Here is a 23,860-nt window from a genome sequence, read left to right on the forward strand (position 1 = left end):
CGGAATCTCTGCTGCAGACCTGCCTGAAGCATGCGGAATCTCTCCTGCAGACCTGCCTGAAGCATGCGGAATCTCTGCTGCAGGCCTGCCTGAAGCATGCGGAATCTCTGCTGCAGACCTGCCTGAAGCATGCGGAATCTCTGCTGCAGGCCTGCCTGAAGCATGCGGAGTCTCTGCTGCAGACCTGCCTGAAGCATGCGGAATCTCTGCTGCAGACCTGCCTGAAGCATGCGGAATCTCTGCTGCAGACCTGCCTGAAGCATGCGGAATCTCTGCTGCAGACCTGCCTGAAGCATGCGGAATCTCTGCTGCAGACCTGCCTGAAGCATGCGGAATCTCTCCTGCAGGCCTGCCTGAAGCATGCGGGATCACTCCTGCAGGCCTGCCTGAAGCATGCGGGATCTCTGCTGCAGGCCTGCCTGAAGCATGCGGAGTCTCTCCTGCAGGCCTGCCTGAAGCATGCGGAATCTCTGCTGCAGACCTGCCTGAAGCATGCGGAATCTCTGCTGCAGACCTGCCTGAAGCATGCGGAATCTCTCCTGCAGGCCTGCCTGAAGCATGCGGAATCTCTCCTGCAGGCCTGCCTGAAGCATGCGGAATCTCTCCTGCAGGCCTGCCTGAAGCATGCGGAGTCTCTGCTGCAGGCCTGCCTGAAGCATGCGGAATCTCTGCTGCAGACCTGCCTGAAGCATGCGGAATCTCTCCTGCAGGCCTGCCTGAAGCATGCGGAGTCTCTTCTGCAGGCCTGCCTGAAGCATGCGGAGTCTCTGCTGCAGACCTGCCTGAAGCATGCGGAGTCTCTGCTGCAGACCTGCCTGAAGCATGCGGAGTCTCTCCTGCAGACCTGCCTGAAGCATGCGGAATCTCTCCTGCAGGCCTGCCTGAAGCATGCGGAGTCTCTGCTGCAGGCCTGCCTGAAGCATGCGGAGTCTCTGCTGCAGGCCTGCCTGAAGCATGCGGAGTCTCTGCTGCAGGCCTGCCTGAAGCATGCGGAATCTCTCCTGCAGGCCTGCCTGAAGCATGCGGAGTCTCTGCTGCAGGCCTGCCTGAAGCATGCGGAGTCTCTGCTGCAGGCCTGCCTGAAGCATGCGGAGTCTCTGCTGCAGGCCTGCCTGAAGCATGCGGAGTCTCTCCTGCAGGCCTGCCTGAAGCATGCGGAATCTCTCCTGCAGGCCTGCCTGAAGCATGCGGAATCTCTGCTGCAGGCCTGCCTGAAGCATGCGGAGTCTCTGCTGCAGGCCTGCCTGAAGCATGCGGAGTCTCTGCTGCAGGCCTGCCTGAAGCATGCGGAATCTCTCCTGCAGGCCTGCCTGAAGCATGCGGAGTCTCTGCTGCAGGCCTGCCTGAAGCATGCGGAGTCTCTGCTGCAGGCCTGCCTGAAGCATGCGGAGTCTCTGCTGCAGGCCTGCCTGAAGCATGCGGAATCTCTCCTGCAGGCCTGCCTGAAGCATGCGGAGTCTCTGCTGCAGGCCTGCCTGAAGCATGCGGAGTCTCTGCTGCAGGCCTGCCTGAAGCATGCGGAGTCTCTGCTGCAGGCCTGCCTGAAGCATGCGGAGTCTCTGCTGCAGGCCTGCCTGAAGCATGCGGAGTCTCTGCTGCAGGCCTGCCTGAAGCATGCGGAATCTCTCCTGCAGGCCTGCCTGAAGCATGCGGAGTCTCTGCTGCAGGCCTGCCTGAAGCATGCGGAGTCTCTGCTGCAGGCCTGCCTGAAGCATGCGGAGTCTCTGCTGCAGGCCTGCCTGAAGCATGCGGAATCTCTCCTGCAGGCCTGCCTGAAGCATGCGGAGTCTCTGCTGCAGGCCTGCCTGAAGCATGCGGAGTCTCTGCTGCAGGCCTGCCTGAAGCATGCGGAATCTCTGCTGCAGGCCTGCCTGAAGCATGCGGAGTCTCTCCTGCAGGCCTGCCTGAAGCATGCGGAGTCTCTCCTGCAGGCCTGCCTGAAGCATGCGGAATCTCTCCTGCAGGCCTGCCTGAAGCATGCGGAGTCTCTGCTGCAGACCTGCCTGAAGCATGCGGAGTCTCTGCTGCAGACCTGCCTGAAGCATGCGGAGTCTCTGCTGCAGGCCTGCCTGAAGCATGCGGAGTCTCTCCTGCAGGCCTGCCTGAAGCATGCGGAGTCTCTCCTGCAGGCCTGCCTGAAGCATGCAGAATCTCTGCTGCAGGCCTGCCTGAAGCATGCGGAATCTCTCCTGCAGGCCTGCCTGAAGCATGCGGAATCTCTCCTGCAGGCCTGCCTGAAGCATGCGGAATCTCTCCTGCAGGCCTGCCTGAAGCATGCGGAGTCTCTGCTGCAGACCTGCCTGAAGCATGCGGAGTCTCTGCTGCAGGCCTGCCTGAAGCATGCGGAATCTCTCCTGCAGGCCTGCCTGAAGCATGCGGAGTCTCTCCTGCAGGCCTGCCTGAAGCATGCGGAGTCTCTGCTGCAGGCCTGCCTGAAGCATGCGGAGTCTCTGCTGCAGGCCTGCCTGAAGCATGCGGAATCTCTCCTGCAGGCCTGCCTGAAGCATGCGGAGTCTCTGCTGCAGGCCTGCCTGAAGCATGCGGAGTCTCTGCTGCAGGCCTGCCTGAAGCATGCGGAGTCTCTGCTGCAGGCCTGCCTGAAGCATGCGGAGTCTCTGCTGCAGGCCTGCCTGAAGCATGCGGAGTCTCTGCTGCAGGCCTGCCTGAAGCATGCGGAGTCTCTGCTGCAGGCCTGCCTGAAGCATGCGGAATCTCTGCTGCAGACCTGCCTGAAGCATGCGGAGTCTCTCCTGCAGGCCTGCCTGAAGCATGCGGAGTCTCTCCTGCAGGCCTGCCTGAAGCATGCGGAGTCTCTCCTGCAGGCCTGCCTGAAGCATGCGGAGTCTCTGCTGCAGGCCTGCCTGAAGCATGCGGAGTCTCTGCTGCAGACCTGCCTGAAGCATGCGGAGTCTCTGCTGCAGGCCTGCCTGAAGCATGCGGAGTCTCTGCTGCAGGCCTGCCTGAAGCATGCGGAATCTCTCCTGCAGGCCTGCCTGAAGCATGCGGAATCTCTCCTGCAGGCCTGCCTGAAGCATGCAGAATCTCTCCTGCAGGCCTGCCTGAAGCATGCGGAGTCTCTGCTGCAGACCTGCCTGAAGCATGCGGAGTCTCTGCTGCAGGCCTGCCTGAAGCATGCGGAATCTCTCCTGCAGGCCTGCCTGAAGCATGCGGAGTCTCTGCTGCAGGCCTGCCTGAAGCATGCGGAGTCTCTGCTGCAGGCCTGCCTGAAGCATGCGGAATCTCTGCTGCAGACCTGCCTGAAGCATGCGGAGTCTCTCCTGCAGGCCTGCCTGAAGCATGCGGAATCTCTCCTGCAGGCCTGCCTGAAGCATGCGGAATCTCTCCTGCAGACCTGCCTGAAGCATGCGGAGTCTCTCCTGCAGGCCTGCCTGAAGCATGCGGAGTCTCTGCTGCAGACCTGCCTGAAGCATGCGGAATCTCTCCTGCAGGCCTGCCTGAAGCATGCGGAGTCTCTGCTGCAGACCTGCCTGAAGCATGCGGAATCTCTGCTTGCCATCGCGCCCACTACCAGATGAACGGGCTGAGGAACTGTCACTGCGCAAGAGGAACAGCAGAGCCCAAACAGGAACAGCCAGGGGGCACATTCTACTCCCTCTCCCCTGCCCCCGGGGGCAGTGGAAAGCTCTTGTGCCCCCACAGCTAAGAGACACCTGCTAGGGTGGCCCAGTTCTTGCTTACACAGAGCAGACATTTAGGGAGGGCAAAGGGTAGTCAGCTGCTCCCAAGACAAGGAGGAAGCCAAACCCTTTGAACCACCATGCTGCATCTCATCATGTTCCTTCTATTTAATTACTCACCAACATACTTATAGTTTTTCACTGTAACACTATCTGTACAATTTTGTTTTATAAATATTTTCCCATGTTCTAGAGCAGGGGTCCCCAAACTACGGCCCACGGGCCACATGCGGCCCCCTGAGGCCATTTATCCGGCCCCCCGCTGCACTTCCGGAAGGGGCACCTCTTTCATTGGTGGTCAGTGAGAGGAGCATAGTTCCCATTGAAATACTGGTCAGTTTGTTGATTTAAATTTACTTGTTCTTTATTTTAAATATTGTATTTGTTCCCTTTTTGTTTTTTTACTTTAAAATAAGATATGTGCAGTGTGCATGGGGATTTGTTCATAGTTTTTTTTATAGTCTGGTCCTCCAATGATCTGAGGGACAGTGAACTGGCCCCCTGTCTAAAAAGTTTGGGGACCCCTGTTCTAGAGGTTGACACTTGTCCTTTTCAAGGCTGAAACAGACTCTCAGGGTGATATGCTACCATTTAACTTCTTCCAAAATTGTGGAGAGAAAAATGGTAGGTCCCTCAGTATTGATGCACGGCTCCTTTTAATAGGACAACCGCAGACAAAGAAGTTGGCCTCAGTTACAGAGGGTATTCCCCGTCCTAGTCCTGTTGATGCTGTTCCTGGAAGCTGTCCCAGAGGCCCACGGAACATGGCCTTGCTATTGGCCTCAGTTGTCCTTTATACCAGTGGTCCCCAACCTCTTTTGGGCCACGGACCAGTTTAATGTCAGAAGATATTTTCACAGACCAGCCTTTAGGGTAGGACGGATAAATGTATCACGTGACCGAGACAAGCGTCAAGAGTGAGTCTTAGACGGATGTAACAGAGGGAATCTGGTCATTTTTTAAAAATAAAACATCGTTCAGACTTAAATATAAATAAAACGAAAATAATGTAAGTTATTTATTCTTTCTCTGCGGACCGGTTCCAAATGGCCCATGGACCTGTAGCGGTCCGCGGCCCAGGGGTTGGGGACCACTGCTTTATACAGATCTCAGTTTTGCCAATACTAACTTGAATTTCATCTCTTGAATGCTAAGTCCATTAAGGAAAATTTGATTTTTTAAAATGGATTATTTGAACCTAAGTTGCTTCCTGTAGGGCCTTCCCTAGAATTTCAGTGTCTCTCATGTTTCTTCTTTGGCCATTTTCTATACATGTTCTTGGCCCCTCGCATCCCTCCCTTCATTGATTCAGTTACCAGATTTAAGGTACCCTGGGATTTTTAGAACAAAGTAGGAAAGAAGTACTAAATTCAAGAGTATTGGTTTTTTTTACATTTTCATTAGTAACTATAACTATAATTATTTAGACTTAATTCTGACTTTAAATGGTTTTAGCGCTCACTGCCAGTCCTTTTAAAATTAAAATTTCTCTCTTCTACGGTTTATTTTCATTCCTCTCAAGTAGCTGAAATGCAATTGTAAATCATTTTTTCCAAGAAAGGTATATAAGCATTTTTCTGAGTCTAGGTGTATGTGAAAATATTTTTCTGTTGTCTTTGCACTTGAAGGACCCACTTGGCTGGATTTGGAATCACCTTATTTTCCTTCAACACGTAGTCGTTGGCATCTAGTGTTACAGAAGCCTGAAGTCTTTTGCTGTTATTGTTCCCATACAGGAACTGTTTTCTCTCTGAATGTTTTGGAAAAAAATTTTCTAAAACTCCAAAACTGCCACCAGTTTTAAAAAGCTTAACAGTTATGGATATGAGCATATGTCAAAATTTTAATGTAATTCTAATGCAAAGGAAAAGATCTCTCCGGAGCCAATTCAAAAACTCACTCTCAGGATAGGCATTTTACAGAGAAAGATGGTTATACAATCATTGCTAGATTAGATGCAAAAGACTGTTTAGTTGAAGAACAGTAGATTCTTGACTGACAGTCAAATGGGTGGGAGGAAGAAGACTGGATTCCCAGAACACATCTTAAATCCATTCGAGTTTATCAAGAAAATCACTTAAACATTTTTATCAGAATGCTAATTTTTTTCTAGAAAGGAGGTGAATTACATCACTCAGAAAAGGTCCTTTCCCGGAACAAGTTAAGAACAAACTCTTTTTTAACACCAGGCATCTGCAAACTGTTTCTGTAAGGAGCCAGACGGTATATATTTTAGGTTTTTCAGGCCATATACTCTGTCACACATTGAGCTTCTTTTTCTTTCTTTTCTTTTTCTTTTTTCTTTTTTTGTATTTTTCTGAAGTGAGAAGCGGGGAGGCAGAGAAACAGACTTCCGAATGCGCCTGACCAGGATCCACCCGGCATACCCACTAGGGGGCGATGTTCTGCCCATCTGGGGCGTTGTTCCGTTGCAACGCAAGCCATTCTAGCACCTGAGGCAGAGGCCAAGGAGCCATTCCCAGCGCCCGGGCCATCCTTGCTCCAATGGAGCCTCGGCTGCGGGAGGGGAAGAGAGAGAGAGAGAGGAAGGAGAGGGGGAGGGGTGGAGAAGCAGATGGGCGCTTCTCCTGTGTGCCCTGACTGGGAATCGAACCTGGGACTTCCACAAGCGGGGCTAACACTCTTCCATTGAGCCAACTGGCTAGGACCTAGCTTCTTTTTTAACCTTTTACAACCTGGGCAGCATTTGGACATGGGCCACAGTTTACCAATGCCTGTTTTATAGCATACAATAACTTGGGTATTTGTCTAGTCATTATTTTTCTTTATGCTTCAGGAGATTCTTACAGATATTTAGGCCAGTTGAGCTTATTAATTGTTGTTTATTATTGTTCCATCCATGTCCTTTTTAAGGACTGTATGAGTTGCCATATGCAAAGCACTTTGAATAGTTCCTGGTAGGAAGCAAGTGTTAGTTATTATATTATTAATTCAAATATTTCATTTACTAAGAGGATGGAAATACAGCATCATCTGTATCTCTTATAACGAAAAGTCTTCATTTCTTTTAATATATTCAATTATTTGGTGATGTAACAGTTCACTGTGATTTCTAAAAATTCCAACTTTTAGGCGCATACACATGCGCGAGCACACACAGAGCCAAATCATGATTATCCCTGACTGCAATGCTAAGAAACTAGAATAACATAGGGGAAAAGCATAGGAGATAGACCTGTGTTCATATCCCAGACTCAGTCCCTCCGACTGTAGCTTTGGATAAACTACCCAAAATCTTGGCTCATCAGTTACTATGATGACAGGAGACCATTCCCAACTTGTAGGGGTAGTACAGAAACGAGAACAATTATAAATACATACAAGTCATCTGAACTATAGCAGACACTAAACAGTACTGTCATTCCTTCTGTAAGGGATGGGGAGTGGGTATAGTTAGATGGATTTTGATCAGATTTATATTTTGACAAGAGCAGCAACAGCAGTTAAAAGGACAGACTGGAAGCATCCAGTTAGAAGTCTAAAACCTGTGAGCACAGGACTGTTGTGGCCCCAGGGTATGGGAGCCCACAAATCAAAAGGAGGGAACAGATTCCTAGAGCGTAAGAGAAGCAGACTCAATAGTGCAACAGTCCCTGAGGGGATGTGGAGAGTGGGGAAGAGATCCAGAGGCGATCTCAGGTTTCTGGTTTGGGTGTGTGGGAACATGGTAGTGCCAGGCCAAAAATGAGAGGTCCAGGGCAGCAGAGATAATGAATATGTGAAAATTTATAAACAGAAACCTCATTTAAAATGGAGTTGCGAGGCTAGAGGGGAGAGAACTCTCACACATGGCACTCAAAGTACACTCCTGACCCCTACAGGAGGAGACACACCTTGCATCTCTCAGAGGAAGTGACACTACTACCTCAGCAGGAAGAAAAGATTCTTCCTCGTCCAGTTAACAGCTCAGCCAATGGTAGACTGTCTGCCACAGCGCAGCAAATGAAAAGTACCATATCCTGAACTTCTAGTTTCCTCCAACGGACTCTTCTTTACAACATAAATCCAGAAAAGAGCTTCCTCTTTCCTTTGTTTCTCTTTGCACATGGTTCACCATCGGATTGCATGTCCTGAATTACAATTGTTTGCTGTTCCCGAGTAAACCCATTTTGCTGGAGAAATACCTGGCTGTCTGTTTGGTTAAGATCCACAATTACAACATAATGTGTATAAGCTTTGAATCACAGAAAGATAAAGATGCTGACTCTGGTGCTAAAGTGCAAGATTAAAATATTGTACCAGTTTCACTGTCAAGGACATAGACCAAGTTGCAAAACTGTTTATGTAAACAAAAACACTTGGAATCAATAAATTCAAAATACAAGTTTAGAAATCAAGCTTAAATAACAAGAACATATCTCAGTATTGCTAAGGAAAGGTTTAAAAAAACAGATTTCTTCTCTATGACATTTACTATTTCTACAACAAACAATTCACAAGCATGAGCCAAGAAATAACTAGTCCCCCACATGTACTAAGTATATACCCACAACATATACCTTTGATTCTCAGTAATTTGCAAAAAAAGAAAAACCCACCACAGGACAGAACGCACCGGCAGAACAACAGGTCTTCTGTGTTTTCCTTCTCAGCTAAGGCCTCTTAAGATAATTAACAATTGGGGGGAAATACTTGAGTACTATTCACTCTGAAATTCTTGAGGAACATGGGACAGAAATTTAGCAAGGGATTAAATGATGTAAGCGGCGACATACAGAGAGAGAAATGTGAAGTGAGGAAGCAGGTATTTCTGAAAGGAATTTCAAATGAAAGCTATCAACTTCCTGTCATCCAAGTCCATCTTCCAAAACGTTCTTTGTATATATACAACGGATATTTACTGAACGCCCCGGATCACTTCATTGAAGGGCCTCCCGCTGGAAGAAGCTGAAGCCCAGGGAAGAAGATGTGGTCGGAGGCCTAAAGTAGGATGCATTCTTCCATGTAGCCATGAAGCTCAGTGAGCTCACTTAGAGAAGGAATAAGAAGAAAAAATGGTCTGAGCCCTGAGCCCTGAGGCATTCAAATGTTTTAGGAGAAATGAGGAAGAAACAAGAAGATCGCTATCCTTCAGAGATGAGAAACAAGCAAAACAGATTAGAGGAGGAAGGGGAAGGGAGGTAAGTGAGGTCCCAGAAACCTAAAGATCCAGGGTGTAAATTACTGGCCTACAGCTGATGTCTGCGGGCAGATGAAATGGCCTAGGGCAGCGATTTTCATCCGCTGTGCAGCAAGACCTTTTAAAACATGTAATAGCTGTCGACTTAGTCGGGGGCACTGACCTCTCTTCCCTTAGATTGTCAAGTTAAAAAATGACAACAGCCAATACAACAACCAGACAGCTGTTGGTGTGAACAAATCAAAATTATACCTATATTTTTTGTCAGATCGGCAAAAAATTATTTTTTGGTGTGTTGCAGAATTCTAGTAATTAGTTTATGTGTGCCGTGACATGAAAAAGGTTGAAAATCGTTGGCCTAGGACAAAGGTCTACACCTTCTTGTGAGAACCCAAGACCTTTTCAGGAGATCTGTAAGTACTAAACTACTTTCATACTAACGCCACGTCATCTGCCCTTTTCATTGGACTGACATACACACTAAGGCTGCAAAAGTCCTGGGGAATAAGACTGCTGATGACTCAGCATGCGTCAAGACAACGCTACCAATCTATACTCTTCAGGAGGGTACCTTTCACTGCCACACATGCTCAGTAAAAACACATGCCAGTTTCATTTAGAAGTGCCCTGGGTGAGGCGGTGAAAACCATTCATATTATTAAACTTCAACCCTTGAGTATACATATCTTTTTAACAGTCTGTCTGAGGAAGTGGGAGGCACTCACCAAGCACTTCTGCTGCACACAGAAGTACGCTGGTTGTCACCAGGAAATGTACTTGGCCTTTTTGGCCTTGCAAACTGAGCTACCTCATTTTTATATGGAAAACCATCTTCACTTGAAAAAGAAACTGACAAACAGTATTATTCAGCTCTGACTATTTGGCAATATTTTCTCAACAGCAGACCAAGTTGGCTTGCTACTTCAGGGAAAATAACTATGTATTTGTTGCCAATGATAAAATTTGAGTTTTCGAGCAAATATCAGCATTTTTTTTATCCATTTCTGTGAGCCTGATAACTGCTCAATACTTAAAGCTTTCGCTGATAAGTTCACTGGTAATGTTAATGATTATGATTTTTTTATACCACATAATAAAATGTATTAATATTGGGAAGATCTGCGTAATTCAGTGAACCATTATTTTCTGAATGAGGAATGAAGAACATAACAGAACCTCCCATGGGTCTATATCCTTTCAAACTGCAACATAGATTTTGATGCAACAAAGTATGAAAGTTCAAAGACACAGTTTCAGATTCCACATTGCAACTAACCTTTAAGAACTTTACTTATTGCCTGACCAGGCAGTGACGCAGTGGATAGAGCGTCAGACCGGGACGCAGAGGACCCAGGTTCGATACCCTGAGGTTGTCGGCTTGAGTGAGGGCTCACCAGCTTGAGCCTGAGGTTGCTGGCTTGAGTGTGGGATCATAGACATGACCCCATGGCCGTTGGCTTGAGCCAGGGGTCACTAGCTCTGCTAGAGCTTTCCAGACAGGGCACATATGAGAAAGCAATCAATGAACAACTAAGGAGCCACAACGAAGAATTGATGCTTCTCATCTCTCTCCCTTCCTATCTGTCCCTATTTGTCCCTCTCTCTCAAAAAACAAACAAACAAACAAAAACTTTACTTATTCAGTCCCAGTGTAATATTCAAGAAAAATAGTCACAATTATCTGGAAAGACTATTTTACAAAGCCTTCCCTCTTACAATTATACATCTTTATGAGGCCAGATTTCCTTGGTATATTTCAATCACACTAGCATATAGCAGAGATGGAGTCCAAAGCAGATGGGAACGTAGTTGTCTATTAGGCCAGACAGTAAAGGGTTTTGCAAAAATGTACAAGAATGTCCTTCTTTTCAGTAAATTTTGTTTTCTAAAAGTTATTTTCTTCCCTGGCCTGGGTTCGGTTGGTTAGAGTATCATCCTGATATGCCAAGGTTGCAGGTTCGATCCCCGGTCAGGGCACACATAAAAATCAACCAATGAATGCTTAAATAAGTGAAACAACAAACCCATGTCTCTCTCTCTCCTCTGTTCTCTCTCTCTAAAAATTAATCAACCAATAAAAATTAAACATTAAAAAAATTTCAAGTTATTTTCTCATAAAAATGTTACTTATACTAACATATAATGAGCTTACCATTGGCATGTTTATATGTATTAATATTTTTAGGCTTCTTAGTTTTAATTTCTAATACAGTAAATATTGATGAACAAAAGCTCCTTAAAGTCTTAAGCTTTTAAAAGCATAAAGGGATCCTAAGATCAAATTTCAAGAGATGCTGGCCTAGGGGAAGGGTACCCACAGATTAGCAGAGGGCCAGGATACACCAGCATTTAGAGGTTGAGTCAATGAGGAACCTGCACAGGTCAGAGGTTTCACAGACACCAAAAAATAAACAGAAAATGGGGAGAGACCGAAGTGCTCGTCTTAAATGCTACAGAGACACTGGCTAAGGAGGATATAACAGAAATACACTACTCTGTTTCCCCGAAAATAAGACCTAGTGCAAATTTTTTCAAGCTTAGAAATATAAGGCCTCCCCTGAAAATAAGACCTAGCGCGTCTTTAGGAGCAAAAATTAATATAAGACACTGTCTTATTTTGGGGAAAACAGGGTAGATTATTGTACAGGGAAATAGAATCACAAGAAATTCTTGATGAAATTCAGAGTTTGGCTGGTTATGCTGATGTTTGTGATGACATGACACAGTCTATTAATAAATGTTGATTTTTTTGTTCAACTATAAATGTGAATTCTTGTTCATGGAAAAATAAGACATCCCCTGAAAATAAGACCTAATGTGTCTTTAGGAGGAAAAATTAATATAAGACACTGTCTTATTCGGGGAAACAGTATCACAGTACCTGTAATATTGCCAGGCCTGGTGTGAAACCTGGTACTTGCTTCTTCAACTGAGTGACCTGGTTCTTCAGTCGCGCCTTTATCTGCCTGGAGAAAAAGGAAAGGTTGCATTAACACAATGTTTCAAGCACACAAAGTGAGGTGGATTATTAGATGTATCTCACTTCTAAATTAAAAAAACACCTTCTCTGCATGGTCATTATCTGGTATCACATGTACTGTGCACTGGCCATAAATTTTCCAGGCTTCAGGTAGGTCTTTCTCAACTCCTACTGACACTGACCGGGTCACAGGACATAGGGCCAGTTAGTTTAAAACACATTATCAGTGGTTCTCAAAGTGTGTGCCAGGGCACACAAATGCGCCCTAACAGATTTCCAGGTGCGCCCTATGGCATTCTAGAGAAATACGTGCCTGTTGGGGACCAAAAAACCAACAGGGTTTTTGGAGTTTAGATTTTTGGGTGACAGAGGTGTGGGGAATTGGCTGTAAGTTGACAGTCTGCCCAACCCCCCACCTCACTTGCCTGATTAGGTTGCAAAAGGCTGTTAAGCTGTGGTGCTGGATTGTTTACACTACCTCCCCTGTTCCCCGGAAAGACTGGAGGCAAGTTTCTTCTATCCTTTGTTTGGTATGAAGTTAAGATGATATGTATGGTGGGGGTTTTCTGCACTCAACACAGTTAAGAGTAAAAAGAGGAATTCTTCAATGTATTGATGAGGAAATGAGAGTTTGCCTTTCAAATATATGCCCAAACATTGAAGAAATCACTAGGACACATCAGGCTACTGTTTCTCATAAACACAAGAATGAAAAAACTTAACACATTCCCACCAGGACCTGCTGAATTTACTAAATCTTACTAAGAATTTACCTATATATATAAAAAGATAACTTTTTGCTGTTTTTTATTTTTTTTAACCCCTTTTTTACAAATCTAAGAAGCATAACTCAAAAACTGTAACATAAAAATGTTTTTTAATGTCAGAGTAAACTTAATTTTGTTGTATTTATTTCATTTAATTACCATAAAAGCATGCTTGGACTTTATATTATTTTCTTTAATATCTGACTTAATTATTATAACATATTTCTCAGAAATTTGTATATAGTGTGCCTACAATTATTTGTAGGATTTTAAAAGCGCCCCAACTTCAAAAAGTTTGAGAAGCACTGCATTAGTTGATAGCATTCAAAATCATACAGTGAACAAATGAAAACTTAGCCCAGCATTTCTAGAAGGCTGCTCACCCTCACATTTTTGTAAAAGATTTATGCAGTCTGAAGAGAAACCACAGTATCCATCCTGATATTTTTTATCATTTCCACTCTCCCGAGTGCTATATGAAAAAAGTTTGCAGGAAGAAACTTGGAACTCCCGCCTGCTCAACCTACCACACATAGTACGATAATCACACGATATCCACAGAAGACTGCATGATAATAAATCCCACTCCAAATTCAATATGAATTTATAAATCAACTTTAATTCACAAAAGAATTTTCCTTAGAAAAGAATTTAACACAAGGTTAAAAGTGTAACCTGCTGTGAAACAATGATAAATCAACTTATCAACATACAACTTCTCAACGACACAATAGGACATCAAGTATAGTACATTACATTCATAAGTAAATATTCAAAATCGCCCTTGCGTAGTGCTGACACAGTCATGAGCACCAACAGGCTCTGCCTCTCTTGAAGGATTAGTTTTCCGTTTGCCTTTCTTCCTCTTAACCACACTTGACATACAAACGCTGTACACATGGACATCTGCGAGCAGCACCTCCTTCATTCTAACTTGGTTACTCTCTTCTCCAATTCTCCACACTTTACAAGCAACTGGCATAAAAAGGCATAGGCATCACAAGAAAGATTATTTGGGTGAGACCAGAAAATGTTAAGAACATTGGATGATACAAGAAATCATACTTAAGACTTTAAAATTTTATTTGTAACTAGTGACCTTTGCTCAAGTCAATAGTCTATACCAAGGGGTAGTCAACCTTTTTATACCTACCGCCCACTTTTGTATCTCTGTTTGTAGTAAAATTTTCTAACTGCCCACCGGTTCCACAGTAATGGTGATTTATAAAGTAGGGAAGTAACTTTACTTTATAAAATTTATAAAGCAAAGTTACAGCAAGTTAAAGCATATAATAATAATTACTTACCAAGTACTTTATGTCGGATTTTCGCTAAGTTTGGCAGAATAAATCTTTATAAAACAACTTACTATAGTTAAATCTATCTTTTTATAAATATTTATACTTTGGTTGCTCCACTACCACCCACCATGAAAGCTGGAACGCCCACTAGTGGGCGGTAGGGACCAGGTTGACTACCACTGGTCTATATAATAATAGAGTTCAAAAGATGATTGAAAGGCCATTGGATTTTCTTCTACTGGGATTTGACCTGAATAAAGGCCACAAAATTCAGCTTTGACACAAAGGAGCCGGAAACAGTGGAGCTGCCAGGTTTTCACTAGGCTGCCCGTGAAACTCCCCAGCAATTCCAGCCTTAGCTGCCTCCCCTGCATTGACAGGGGGACCAAGTTTCCAGATTCCACTCTTTTTCCCTAACCGTTATATTAACACAAAGCACTAGGTAAACATTTCTACTGGTACTCCTTAACCCTCCTCGGACCCAAACAAAACCCGTGGGGAGTGGGGCGGGGGAGGGGAGAAACAAAACAAATCGCAAGCATTCCTAGCACCATGTACGACAGTAACAAGAACCACCAGTGAAAACAGATGAACACATCTGAGGCTCTCAATAACCTTGTGAGGTGTGCAAGGGAAGAGAAACTTCCTTATTCTCATTCACAGATGTAGACGGAGGCTCTAAGCCATTATGCAGCTTTCTTGGGACCAATTAGCAAAAAGAGTGGCAAGTGCAAAGGTCCTGAGTGGACATATGAGGTCCAAGGGGAAGAAGAAGTAACCAGAGCAGGCCGACAGTCTTTTATTCTGAATGTGATGAGAAGCCATCAGAAGGTTTTGAACAGGGCTGACATGATCAGACTTACATTTGTAAAGGATTATTCTGGTTGCTGAGTAATTAATTATTCTGCAGACTGTAGGGGGAAAGGTGAGAATAAGGGACACCAGCAAGATGTTATTGCAATTACAAAAACTCAGGCGTGGGGTGATGGTGGCTTGGACTGTGGTATCAATGGTAGGCTGGCAAGAAGTGGTTGGATTCTAGGCATATTATCAAGAAGCAAAGAGAAACTGCTGGAGCTGCAGAGGACTGTGCTTTGGGGCTGTGGAATCGGAGCTGGAAAGACTGCCGACTACAAATATTTTAAGGCACAGAAGAGATTTCACACCGACACAGTGCATTTATTTATCAACTCTTAGGATTCTAGAATAAATAAGTACTGTATTTGAGACCTGAAGAAGGGAGTCTAGGGAAATTTAAGAATAATAGTTATACCCAGTAGGTAGCAAGCTACGGGCACCCAGTACTACAAGGTGGTACAGGTAGAAAATGTGTCAGCCCAGTAGGTTAAGGGCAAAGAACAAAATGTTCTATATTTCCTATGCTATACTTTAAATGGGTTTCAGTTTGTACCCCCTCAAAGAAAAAGATTATAGCTTGAGATGTTACACTGACTTCCTTAAACTTTTCCTAAGAAGGCTTGTTTCCAAAGCTGTATTAGCAGAGATATTTCTCCAACTAGAAAGATTTATTTAAAAGCTAACATTTAGGCCTGGTTATGAGACATGACCAGAATAGTAATAAGATGCATTTAAAAATACACATAAACCACAATCAGCAAGAAACTAGACAGCCCAGAACACTAAAGCAACAAGTGGCAAGTTTTCAGCTCTAAGTGAGAAAACAACAACCAAGACAGCTGTAATTAGGACTCTGTAAGTCACTTACAGAACCTTCCCTGCCTTAACTTTCTAGGTGGACCACTGACTGAAGAATCCCTAAAATGAAAAGTGGAATAAAGAAAGCCAAGAGTCAGGGACGGCTGAAGTTAAGAAACTATATAAAACAGGACTATGGAGAGAAAAGTGAACTCACTCATCTGTGTTTAGTCACAGAGCTGTGATGAATTAAAGGTTGGAAGTGCCTTAATTTTTATAGCTCACTTCCAGAATGTTTAAATGCTATAACAGGCCTGACCTGTGCTAGCGCAGTGGATAAAGCATCAACTTGGAATGCTGAGGTTGCTGGTTCAAAAACTCTGGGCTTGCCTGGTCAAGGCACATAGAAGCAACTACTATCTATGAGTTGATGATTCCAGCTCTTCCCCCCCTTCTCTCTCTCTCTAAAATCAATAAATAAAATATTTTTAAAAAATGCTTTAATAGAACTTCCTAATCATGGAAACCTCCTAAATTAACAGAATGTCCTTGAGTTGCAGATGTGTCCCATTTCTATCCATGGCCCATGAGCTACACCATCCTGGTAAAGATTCTGGAGGCAAAGTGCGGCAGAAATATGCAATTGGAGAAACACCCCTGGACCCTGAATAGAGCTACACATGCCAAAGTCACACCATCCTCCATCAACATTCTCTAAAATCTAAGGGAAGACAACATATCTGTCTCCATGTGGAAGGAACCAATACCAGAGTGCCAATGAACGCAGACTGACAATGTAGCAGTAAACCATTAAAATTTCTCTGGTCATGAGGAAGAGACAGAGTAAAATAGTTACAGCCAGTTAGATATGAACAGACCCTGATGCAGTTTTAAGAAAGTTGCTACTGGCATCTAGTGGGTAGAGGCCAGGGATGCAACTACATAAATATTTTACAATGCACAGGCCACCTCATCACAACAAAGAATTACCAAGCCCAAATGTTCATAGTGCCCATAGTTGAGAAACTCTGCTATTGGCCAACAAAATGTAATTGGGGGAGGGGGGCATCTTTTCTTTCTAAGGGGCAAAAATCAGAGTGGGAATCATTGATCTCAGCCTGTCAATATGTGTTTGAAACTACATGGACAAGAGTCCATTTCCATTAGTTTTCTCCAGGTGAATGCCTCCCAAACAGAGTTGTAAAAGAGCCTAGCTTCATGACGGCGAACCTTTTTATAAAAACTGCCCACATTTACAGTGCTGGTCAACCAGGGGTGTCTCTCCAGTTGCATATTTCTGCCGCACTTTGCCTCCAGAATCTTTACCAGGATGGTGTAGCTCATGGGCCATAAATAGAAATGGGACACATCTGCAACTCAAGGACATTCTGTTAATTGAAGAGGTTTTCGTGCCCTTTGGTTGCTCTACTACCGCCCACCATGGAAGCTGGAGGCGGGAGGGACCAGGTTGACCAGCACTGCAAAAGTGGGCAGTTTTTATAAAAAGCTTCGCCATCACGGGCCTAGCCAATAAAGGTCAAAGGTGCACATCTGTATGAAATCACATGACCTCCGAAAGTTCCTAGTCAGAGGAACCCTAACACTCCTAAACAGTGACCCAGGTCTCTTTTTCAAAAGATTTTATTGATTTTATAGAAAGGAGAGAGAGGGGAGTGAGAAGTATAGTTGCTTCACTTTAGTTGTTCATTGCTTCCTTGTTGCTTGTTATATGTGTATGTGCCTTGATTGGGCAGGCCCAGGGTTTTGAACCAGCGACCTCAGTGTTCCGGGAAGATGCTCTATCCACTGTGCCACCACAGGCCAGGCTCAAAGTCTTGTATAATTATTCCTGAAAAAGTCCATTACAAATTCCAACTCATTCTATTTAACATGATGGCTCATTTTCAAATTTTAGACATTTTATGACCGAGAAAAAAGCATTCTTAAAATATAACCTAACAAGGACATCTCAACAGAAGCCATAGGTAGAAAAAGAAGGCAGTGAAGGATAATTTGCTATACGGTTATAAAAGCTACATGAAAATAAAGCTGCCCAAGGCCAACAAACACTGATTCTCAAAGGGTCCGCAGAGCACCCCTTTAGTAAGTAATTGGTGAAAAACTAAGACCCTCGCCTTCAACAAGAACACAAATTTCCTTTCTAAAAAATTATTTTTAGCTGTGGCTGGGTAGCTTACGTTGGGTGGGGCATCGTCCCAATGTACCAAGGTTGCAGGTTCAATTCCTGGTCAGGGCACATACAAGAATCAACCAAGAAATGCATAAATAAGTAGAACAAATTGATATTTCTCTCTCTAAAGATAATCAATAAATAAGAATATAAATTTTAAAAACTGATTTTAGAGAGAGGAAAGGGGCGGGGTAAAGGGAAAGGGGAGGAGGGGGAGAGAGAAAAAGAGATACATCAATTTGTTGTTCCACATACTCATGCATTCACTGGTTGATTCTTCCCGTATGCGCTCAGACCAGGGATCAAACCTGCACTGCACCCTGGGCGTATCAGAACGACACTCTACCCAACTGAGCTGCTCGGCCAGGGCCAAGAACACAAATTCCTTTTGCCTGCCCCTCCAAAGGAGATTATTGTTATAAGATTTTAACAATGCAGTACAACAGAAATGTCTTATTTGCTTTATTTTCCTTTCTTCCTATGTTGCTTTATTTGTTCATTTCAACTTTTATTCTGCTAAAAGATACTTCATATTTTCTGCAAAACCTAACAGGTAGATCCTTGTAAAAACAACTGAGGTCACCTAGTGCTCCAAAAATACCTATATTTCAAATTCCTAGTTAGTAAAGTCAAATTAAAAGACTAAATTACTTTCTTGTTGAAGCTGTTTTCACTGATATGTACATAATGTAATAGCAAAAGCGACATTATATCAGTATACAGAATAATCAGCTAATATCAGTACTTTCCTTTAAATTTAAAAATAAAGCTAAGAATTATTACAATTTAATACAAATATATATTTGCTAAACTTGAAAAGTACCTCAAATATGTATTTGAAAGTAATGTGACTCTATTTTATGTTCCGATGTAAAATTCTTCCATTCAATTCTCAAGCTCTCTCAAAGACCTAAGAAGAAAAAGGTAAATTACCTCGTATTTACGACATGAAAATAGTGAAATGGTGTAAAATTCTAATAAATCCTCGAATTTGCAGTGAGTACAAGGGTCATCATTAATCCATATACACAATACAATAACTGCTTTTTAAAATTTTTTTTTCCATTGAATTGAGTGTGTGGAAGGGGGAGATGGGAAAAAAGGGGGGATAGACAGTAAGAGAGGCACCAACTCGTCGTTCCATTTAGTTGTGCGCACACTGGTGGCTTCTCGCACGTGCCCTGACCAAGGATTGAACCCTCTGCGGGCCAGGACGACGCTCTATCCACGGAGCCACTCAGCCAGGGCCAATAATTATTTATTTTAAGTTTCTATATCATCGTTTATGAACTCAGCATTACCGACAGGTGGGACAGACAGTTCCCTGTTGTGGGGGCTGTCCTGCGCACTGTAGGGTGCTGAGCAGCATTCCTGGCTTCTACGTCTGAATGCCACTAGAATGTCTCCAGACATGTCCACATGTGTCCTGCGGTGGAGGGAGGGGCAACACTGCCCCTGGTAGCGAATAACTGATCTACAGGAAACAAGCGGGACTGCAAAACTAGGTTGCATGCATTGAGACAGACTTCCTAAGAGGCAGGATTTCAACACTGGATTGAGTGCATCAGAGAGAGATCCCAGAGAGAAAAGCACTGTCAGAGTCCAAGTGTGCAGTCTGGTGCTGCAGCCTTCCTGAACAATGTGGTCCCACCTTCCCGCCCCCGGAGTGAGGGCAGCTTCCACCCAGATCCAACAAAGTGGACAGTAAGACTACAGAGCACAGTATTGTTCAACTTTCCATTTCCTTGCAAAACATCAGGCGTCCAGAGTTTTACATGTATAATTACTACATAAATGTGGTGGGTAATAATCCAATTAAAAATAACTCTGGGCTTGACCTGTGGTGGCACAGTGGATAAAGTGTCGACCTGAATACTGAGGTCGCCGGTTTGAAATGCCGGGTTTGTGTGGTCAAGGCACATATGGGAGTTGATGATTCCTGCTCCTTCCCCTGTTCTCTCTCTCTCTTTCTAATAAAAATGAATAAATAAATAAAATTTTAAAAATAAAATAACTCTATAAGCCCAACAAAACATATAACTACATTTGGCTTCTGGGCCACCATTTTGTAAACTTCAGCTGACAGCAAGAATAAGGATGCCTGCCCTGTGGTGGCAGAGTGGATAAAGTGGCAACCTGGAATGCTGAGATCGCCGGTTTGAAACCCCAGCTTGCCTGGTCAGGGCACATACAAGAAGCAACTACTATGAGTTGATGCTCCCTCCTCTCCCCACTTTCTTTCTCTTTCTCCATCTCTCTTTCCTATCTCTAAAATCAGTAAATAAAATCTTAAAAATTATGAATTATGAGATATGAGAAGGTAGTCTCAAGTATGAGGAACTGTAAGTGAAGGCTGAACACCCAGTATGAGCCTCGCTATTTCAGGACTATCTAACTGCAGAAATGGCCATCAAAGCGGATTGCGGCCCCAAGTCCTCTGGATCACCATCCAGGCGGAATACGGAAGACTGGGAGTCTCCACTTGGGAAAAAAGAGCAGGCCGAGATCTCTTATCTGAGAAAAGTCTCTCAAAGGCCTGGCCCACTTGCTCTGCTGCACAGGTTCCCAGAGTCAGGCCAGCTCTGACACCCGAGGTTCCCTGTCACTTCAGAAAGGCCTGTACCTTATAGCTCATTACAGGCAAATCTCTCCAAGTATAAGAAGGCCTACGGTATTTCACAGACAAGACAAAGTAAAAAAAAGGCATTGTAACATTCAGTAGTCCTTCACTGTGATGAGTAAATTCTTTATATGAAAATCTACTGCTCACAAAAATTAGGGGATATTTCAAAATGAATATGAAGTGATAAAAAAAAAAGCATTTGATTTTTTTTTATTTATTCATTTTTTAGAGAAGAGAGACAGAGAGAAAGAGAGGGGGGGAGGGGCAGGAAGCATCAACTACCATATGTGCTTTGACCGGGCAAGCCCAGGGTTTTGAACCTGTGACCTCAGTGTTCCAAGTCGACACTTGATCCATTGCGCCACCACAGGTCAGGCTGATTTTTTTTAAATTAAACAAGAACATCAGAAAAGCAAACAAGTCAAAGAAAGTTGTTTAATTATGCAAATGAGATGCAAAACCAACTTTTATTTCATTGGTGAAAATGCACTATACAAAAGGCTGAAAGTACTGGAGTATCTGCACGTTCCCCGATCCCCTAATTTTTGTGAGCAGTGTAGTTCTAGTCCTGTAGCAAGGTGTATAGCCATGGTTTCATTTTGATCTTTGATCAGTAGGATAAATATAGTACTAACTTAAGGCTCCAGATTCTAAATAGCTACCAAAGAGACAGAACTGGATAAACACAAATACCACATGTTTATTCAGCAGATATTTTCCAAGCACCTATTTATTAAAACTTACTATGTGTCAGGGATTGCTCTAAATGCTTTATAAGTAATAACTCATTTAATTTTTTTTAAGAGAATGAGAGAGAAGTATCAACTTGTTGCTTCACTTAGTTGTACACTGATTGCTTCTCAAACATGCCCTGACCAGGGGTTGAACTGGTTACACTGAGATCGTGTCAGCGACCCCATGCTCAAGCTGGTGACCCTGGGTGCGAGCTGCTGACCTTGGGTTTTTTGTTGTTGTTTTTTTGTATTTTTCTGAAGTTGGAAACGGGAAGGCAGTCAGACAGTCTCCCGCATGCGCCTGACCAGGACCCACCCGGCATGCCCACCAGGGGGCATTGCTCTGTTGCGACCAGAGCCATTCTAGCACCTGAGGCAGAGGCCATGGAGCCATCCCCAGCACCCGGGCCAACTTTGCTCCAATGGAGCCTCGGCTGCGGGAGGGGAAGAGAAAGACAGAGAGGAAGGAGAGGGGGAGGGGTGGAGAAGCAGATGGGCGCTTCTCTTGTGTGCCCCGGCCGGAAATCGAACCCGGGACTCCTGCATGCCAGGTCGACGCTCTACCACTGAGCCAACTGGCCAGGGCCTGACCTTGGGTTTTGAACCAGCCACCTCGGCATACCGGGTTGGCACTCTATCCACTGTGCAACCACCAGTCAGGCATAACTTATTTACTTTTAACAACCTTTTGAATTAGATGCCCTATACTCCAATACACAGATGAGAAAACTAAGGCACAACGAGGTAAACTAAGTTACCCAGTGATCCACAGAAGAGGGAGCAGCACTGTGTCTAGCTCTGGGGATACCACCCACAGGAAGCTCACAAACAGATCCAACTTGCTCTGCTCAACCCACCACAACTCCGAGCACTTTCTCTCGGTGGCTTACTAAGTGCTCAACTATCTGTCTCTTTCCAGCCAGTCTTTCTAGAAAAAAGACTTGAGAAAAATGCCATCAAAGGAGGCTCGATTATAGCCAACAAGGAGAAGGTCAAACAATCACAACATTTACTAGGACCCACTATGAAAAGCATACATGTAAGAACTGTGGTTTCTAGTCTAAAAACCAAATCAGGGTAGTTTTTCTAACACTATCTAATTTATACCCCTTTGTATAATCTCACTAAGGACACCTCCCTTAAACCAGGGTGGGCTCTCACCTTCAATATCAATTCACCTCACTCAGCTCCTCTAGTCAGTCACAGTCAGCTTTCCCAGGACTATCACTGCTGACCCCAAGGCAGTGTCTTAATCATTGATGAGGTCGGCCCTGGCCCATTGGCTCAGTGGTAGAGCATCAGCCTGGCGTACGTATGTCCGAAGTTTGATTTCCCGTCAGGGCACACCAGAGAAGTGACCATCTGCTTCTCCACCCCTCCCCATTCTCCCTTTTTCTCTGTCTCTCTCTCTTCCCCTCCTGCAGCCATAGCTTGATTGGTTCAAGCGCATTGGTCCCAGGTGCTGAGGATGGCTCCCTGGAACCTCTGCCTCAGGCGCTAAAAATAGCTCATTTGTGAGCATGGCCACAGATGGGCAGAGCATCAGCCCCAGATGGGGACTGCCAGTTGCATCCCGGTTGAGGCACATGAGGGAGTCTGTCTTTCTATCTCCCCTCCTCTCACTTAGAAAAGAAGAAAAAAAATAATAATTGATGAGGTCAAAGTCCATGGTATAGGCTTTGTTTTTGGTCAAGAATCCTCTTCACCATTACACTGGCAGACTCATGACCTTAACTCCTTCAAATCTTTGTCTACCAATTACTTTTACGAGTATGAGCTACACTTCCATATTTAAAACTGCAACCCCCATGCCTCAGAAACCGCTGTCCCTCTTCCCTACTTTGGTTTTCTCTTTCACTCTTCTCACTGCCACACATTTTAACTTTTTTATTGTCTATCTCTACACATCAGGACGCAAAATATATGAGGGTAGGGATTTGGGATGTTTTGTTCACTGTTACTGCCTCATGGCTCTGAAGAGTGACTGGCACATACAAGGCACGCAGTCACTTGTTGAATAAGTGAGTATCTAAAAAAGACACACTCTTGTCTCTAACCCTCAGATCTCCCCAATTATCAAATTCAGGCTGCAACTCTGGAACTCCCCCACAAAGGAGAAATGGGGGTTGTCCTCCCAGAGGAAGATAATTTGACAACTAGATCCAGGTTTTCCATTGGCTGGAACAGGCAGAGAAGAAATCTAGAATAATGAATGTTGTCTACTCTTAGCTACCAAGAAGGAATAGAGGGAGAACACAAGTAAACAAAAATGAAACATGGCCTTCTCAGCAGAGTGGGAGGCACAGAAGTGAGAAGACGGCTGTGAAGGAAAAAGATTAGTTTATAAAATTTCCTTTACCAAAGTGTTAAGTGCTCAGTAAAGTGAGAGACATCCTACATCCAGTGAAGACCTTGGTTCTAGCTGAGGCTTTGCCATTCATCAGCCTAGTAAGGGCCAAATATCATCACATTTCTTGGCTCAACTATTTTCTTAGCTGCAGGTAAGATGTCGGGAGTAGATAGGTTTTGGAGAAATTCTGACTGTGCAACTCATGACCTGCCCTACCTTTCTTCTCTCCAAGGACGAGATTTTACAATTCAGACACTACATCAGAAAAGAAACTGCCCAGGGCACTTGCAGGCTTGCAAGTCTGTCCTTAGAGACCCAATGATTGTTGGCAACCAAGGAAGCTGACCTGCAAACTTAGGAAGAAGAGACCCTTTTCCCAGATTCCAGGATCTCTGGCTGCAATTTAAGAAGTTCACTTAC

At 44.4% G+C, this 23,860-nt stretch overlaps 1 protein-coding gene across 1 annotated transcript in view; it reads right to left on the bottom strand.

The window, feature by feature from the left end:
• The window catches only part of MTHFD1 (methylenetetrahydrofolate dehydrogenase, cyclohydrolase and formyltetrahydrofolate synthetase 1), a 68,656-nt gene that overhangs the window by 40,605 nt on the left and 4,191 nt on the right, over window positions 1-23,860 (bottom strand). The window contains exon 2 of the mRNA XM_066272847.1: window positions 11,720-11,804. Coding sequence (XP_066128944.1) covers window positions 11,720-11,804 — 85 coding nt within the window. The remainder of the gene's footprint in view (window positions 1-11,719; window positions 11,805-23,860) is intronic.

This window comes from Saccopteryx bilineata, chromosome 4, assembly GCF_036850765.1.
Source record: "Saccopteryx bilineata isolate mSacBil1 chromosome 4, mSacBil1_pri_phased_curated, whole genome shotgun sequence".
NCBI lineage: Eukaryota > Metazoa > Chordata > Mammalia > Chiroptera > Emballonuridae > Saccopteryx > Saccopteryx bilineata.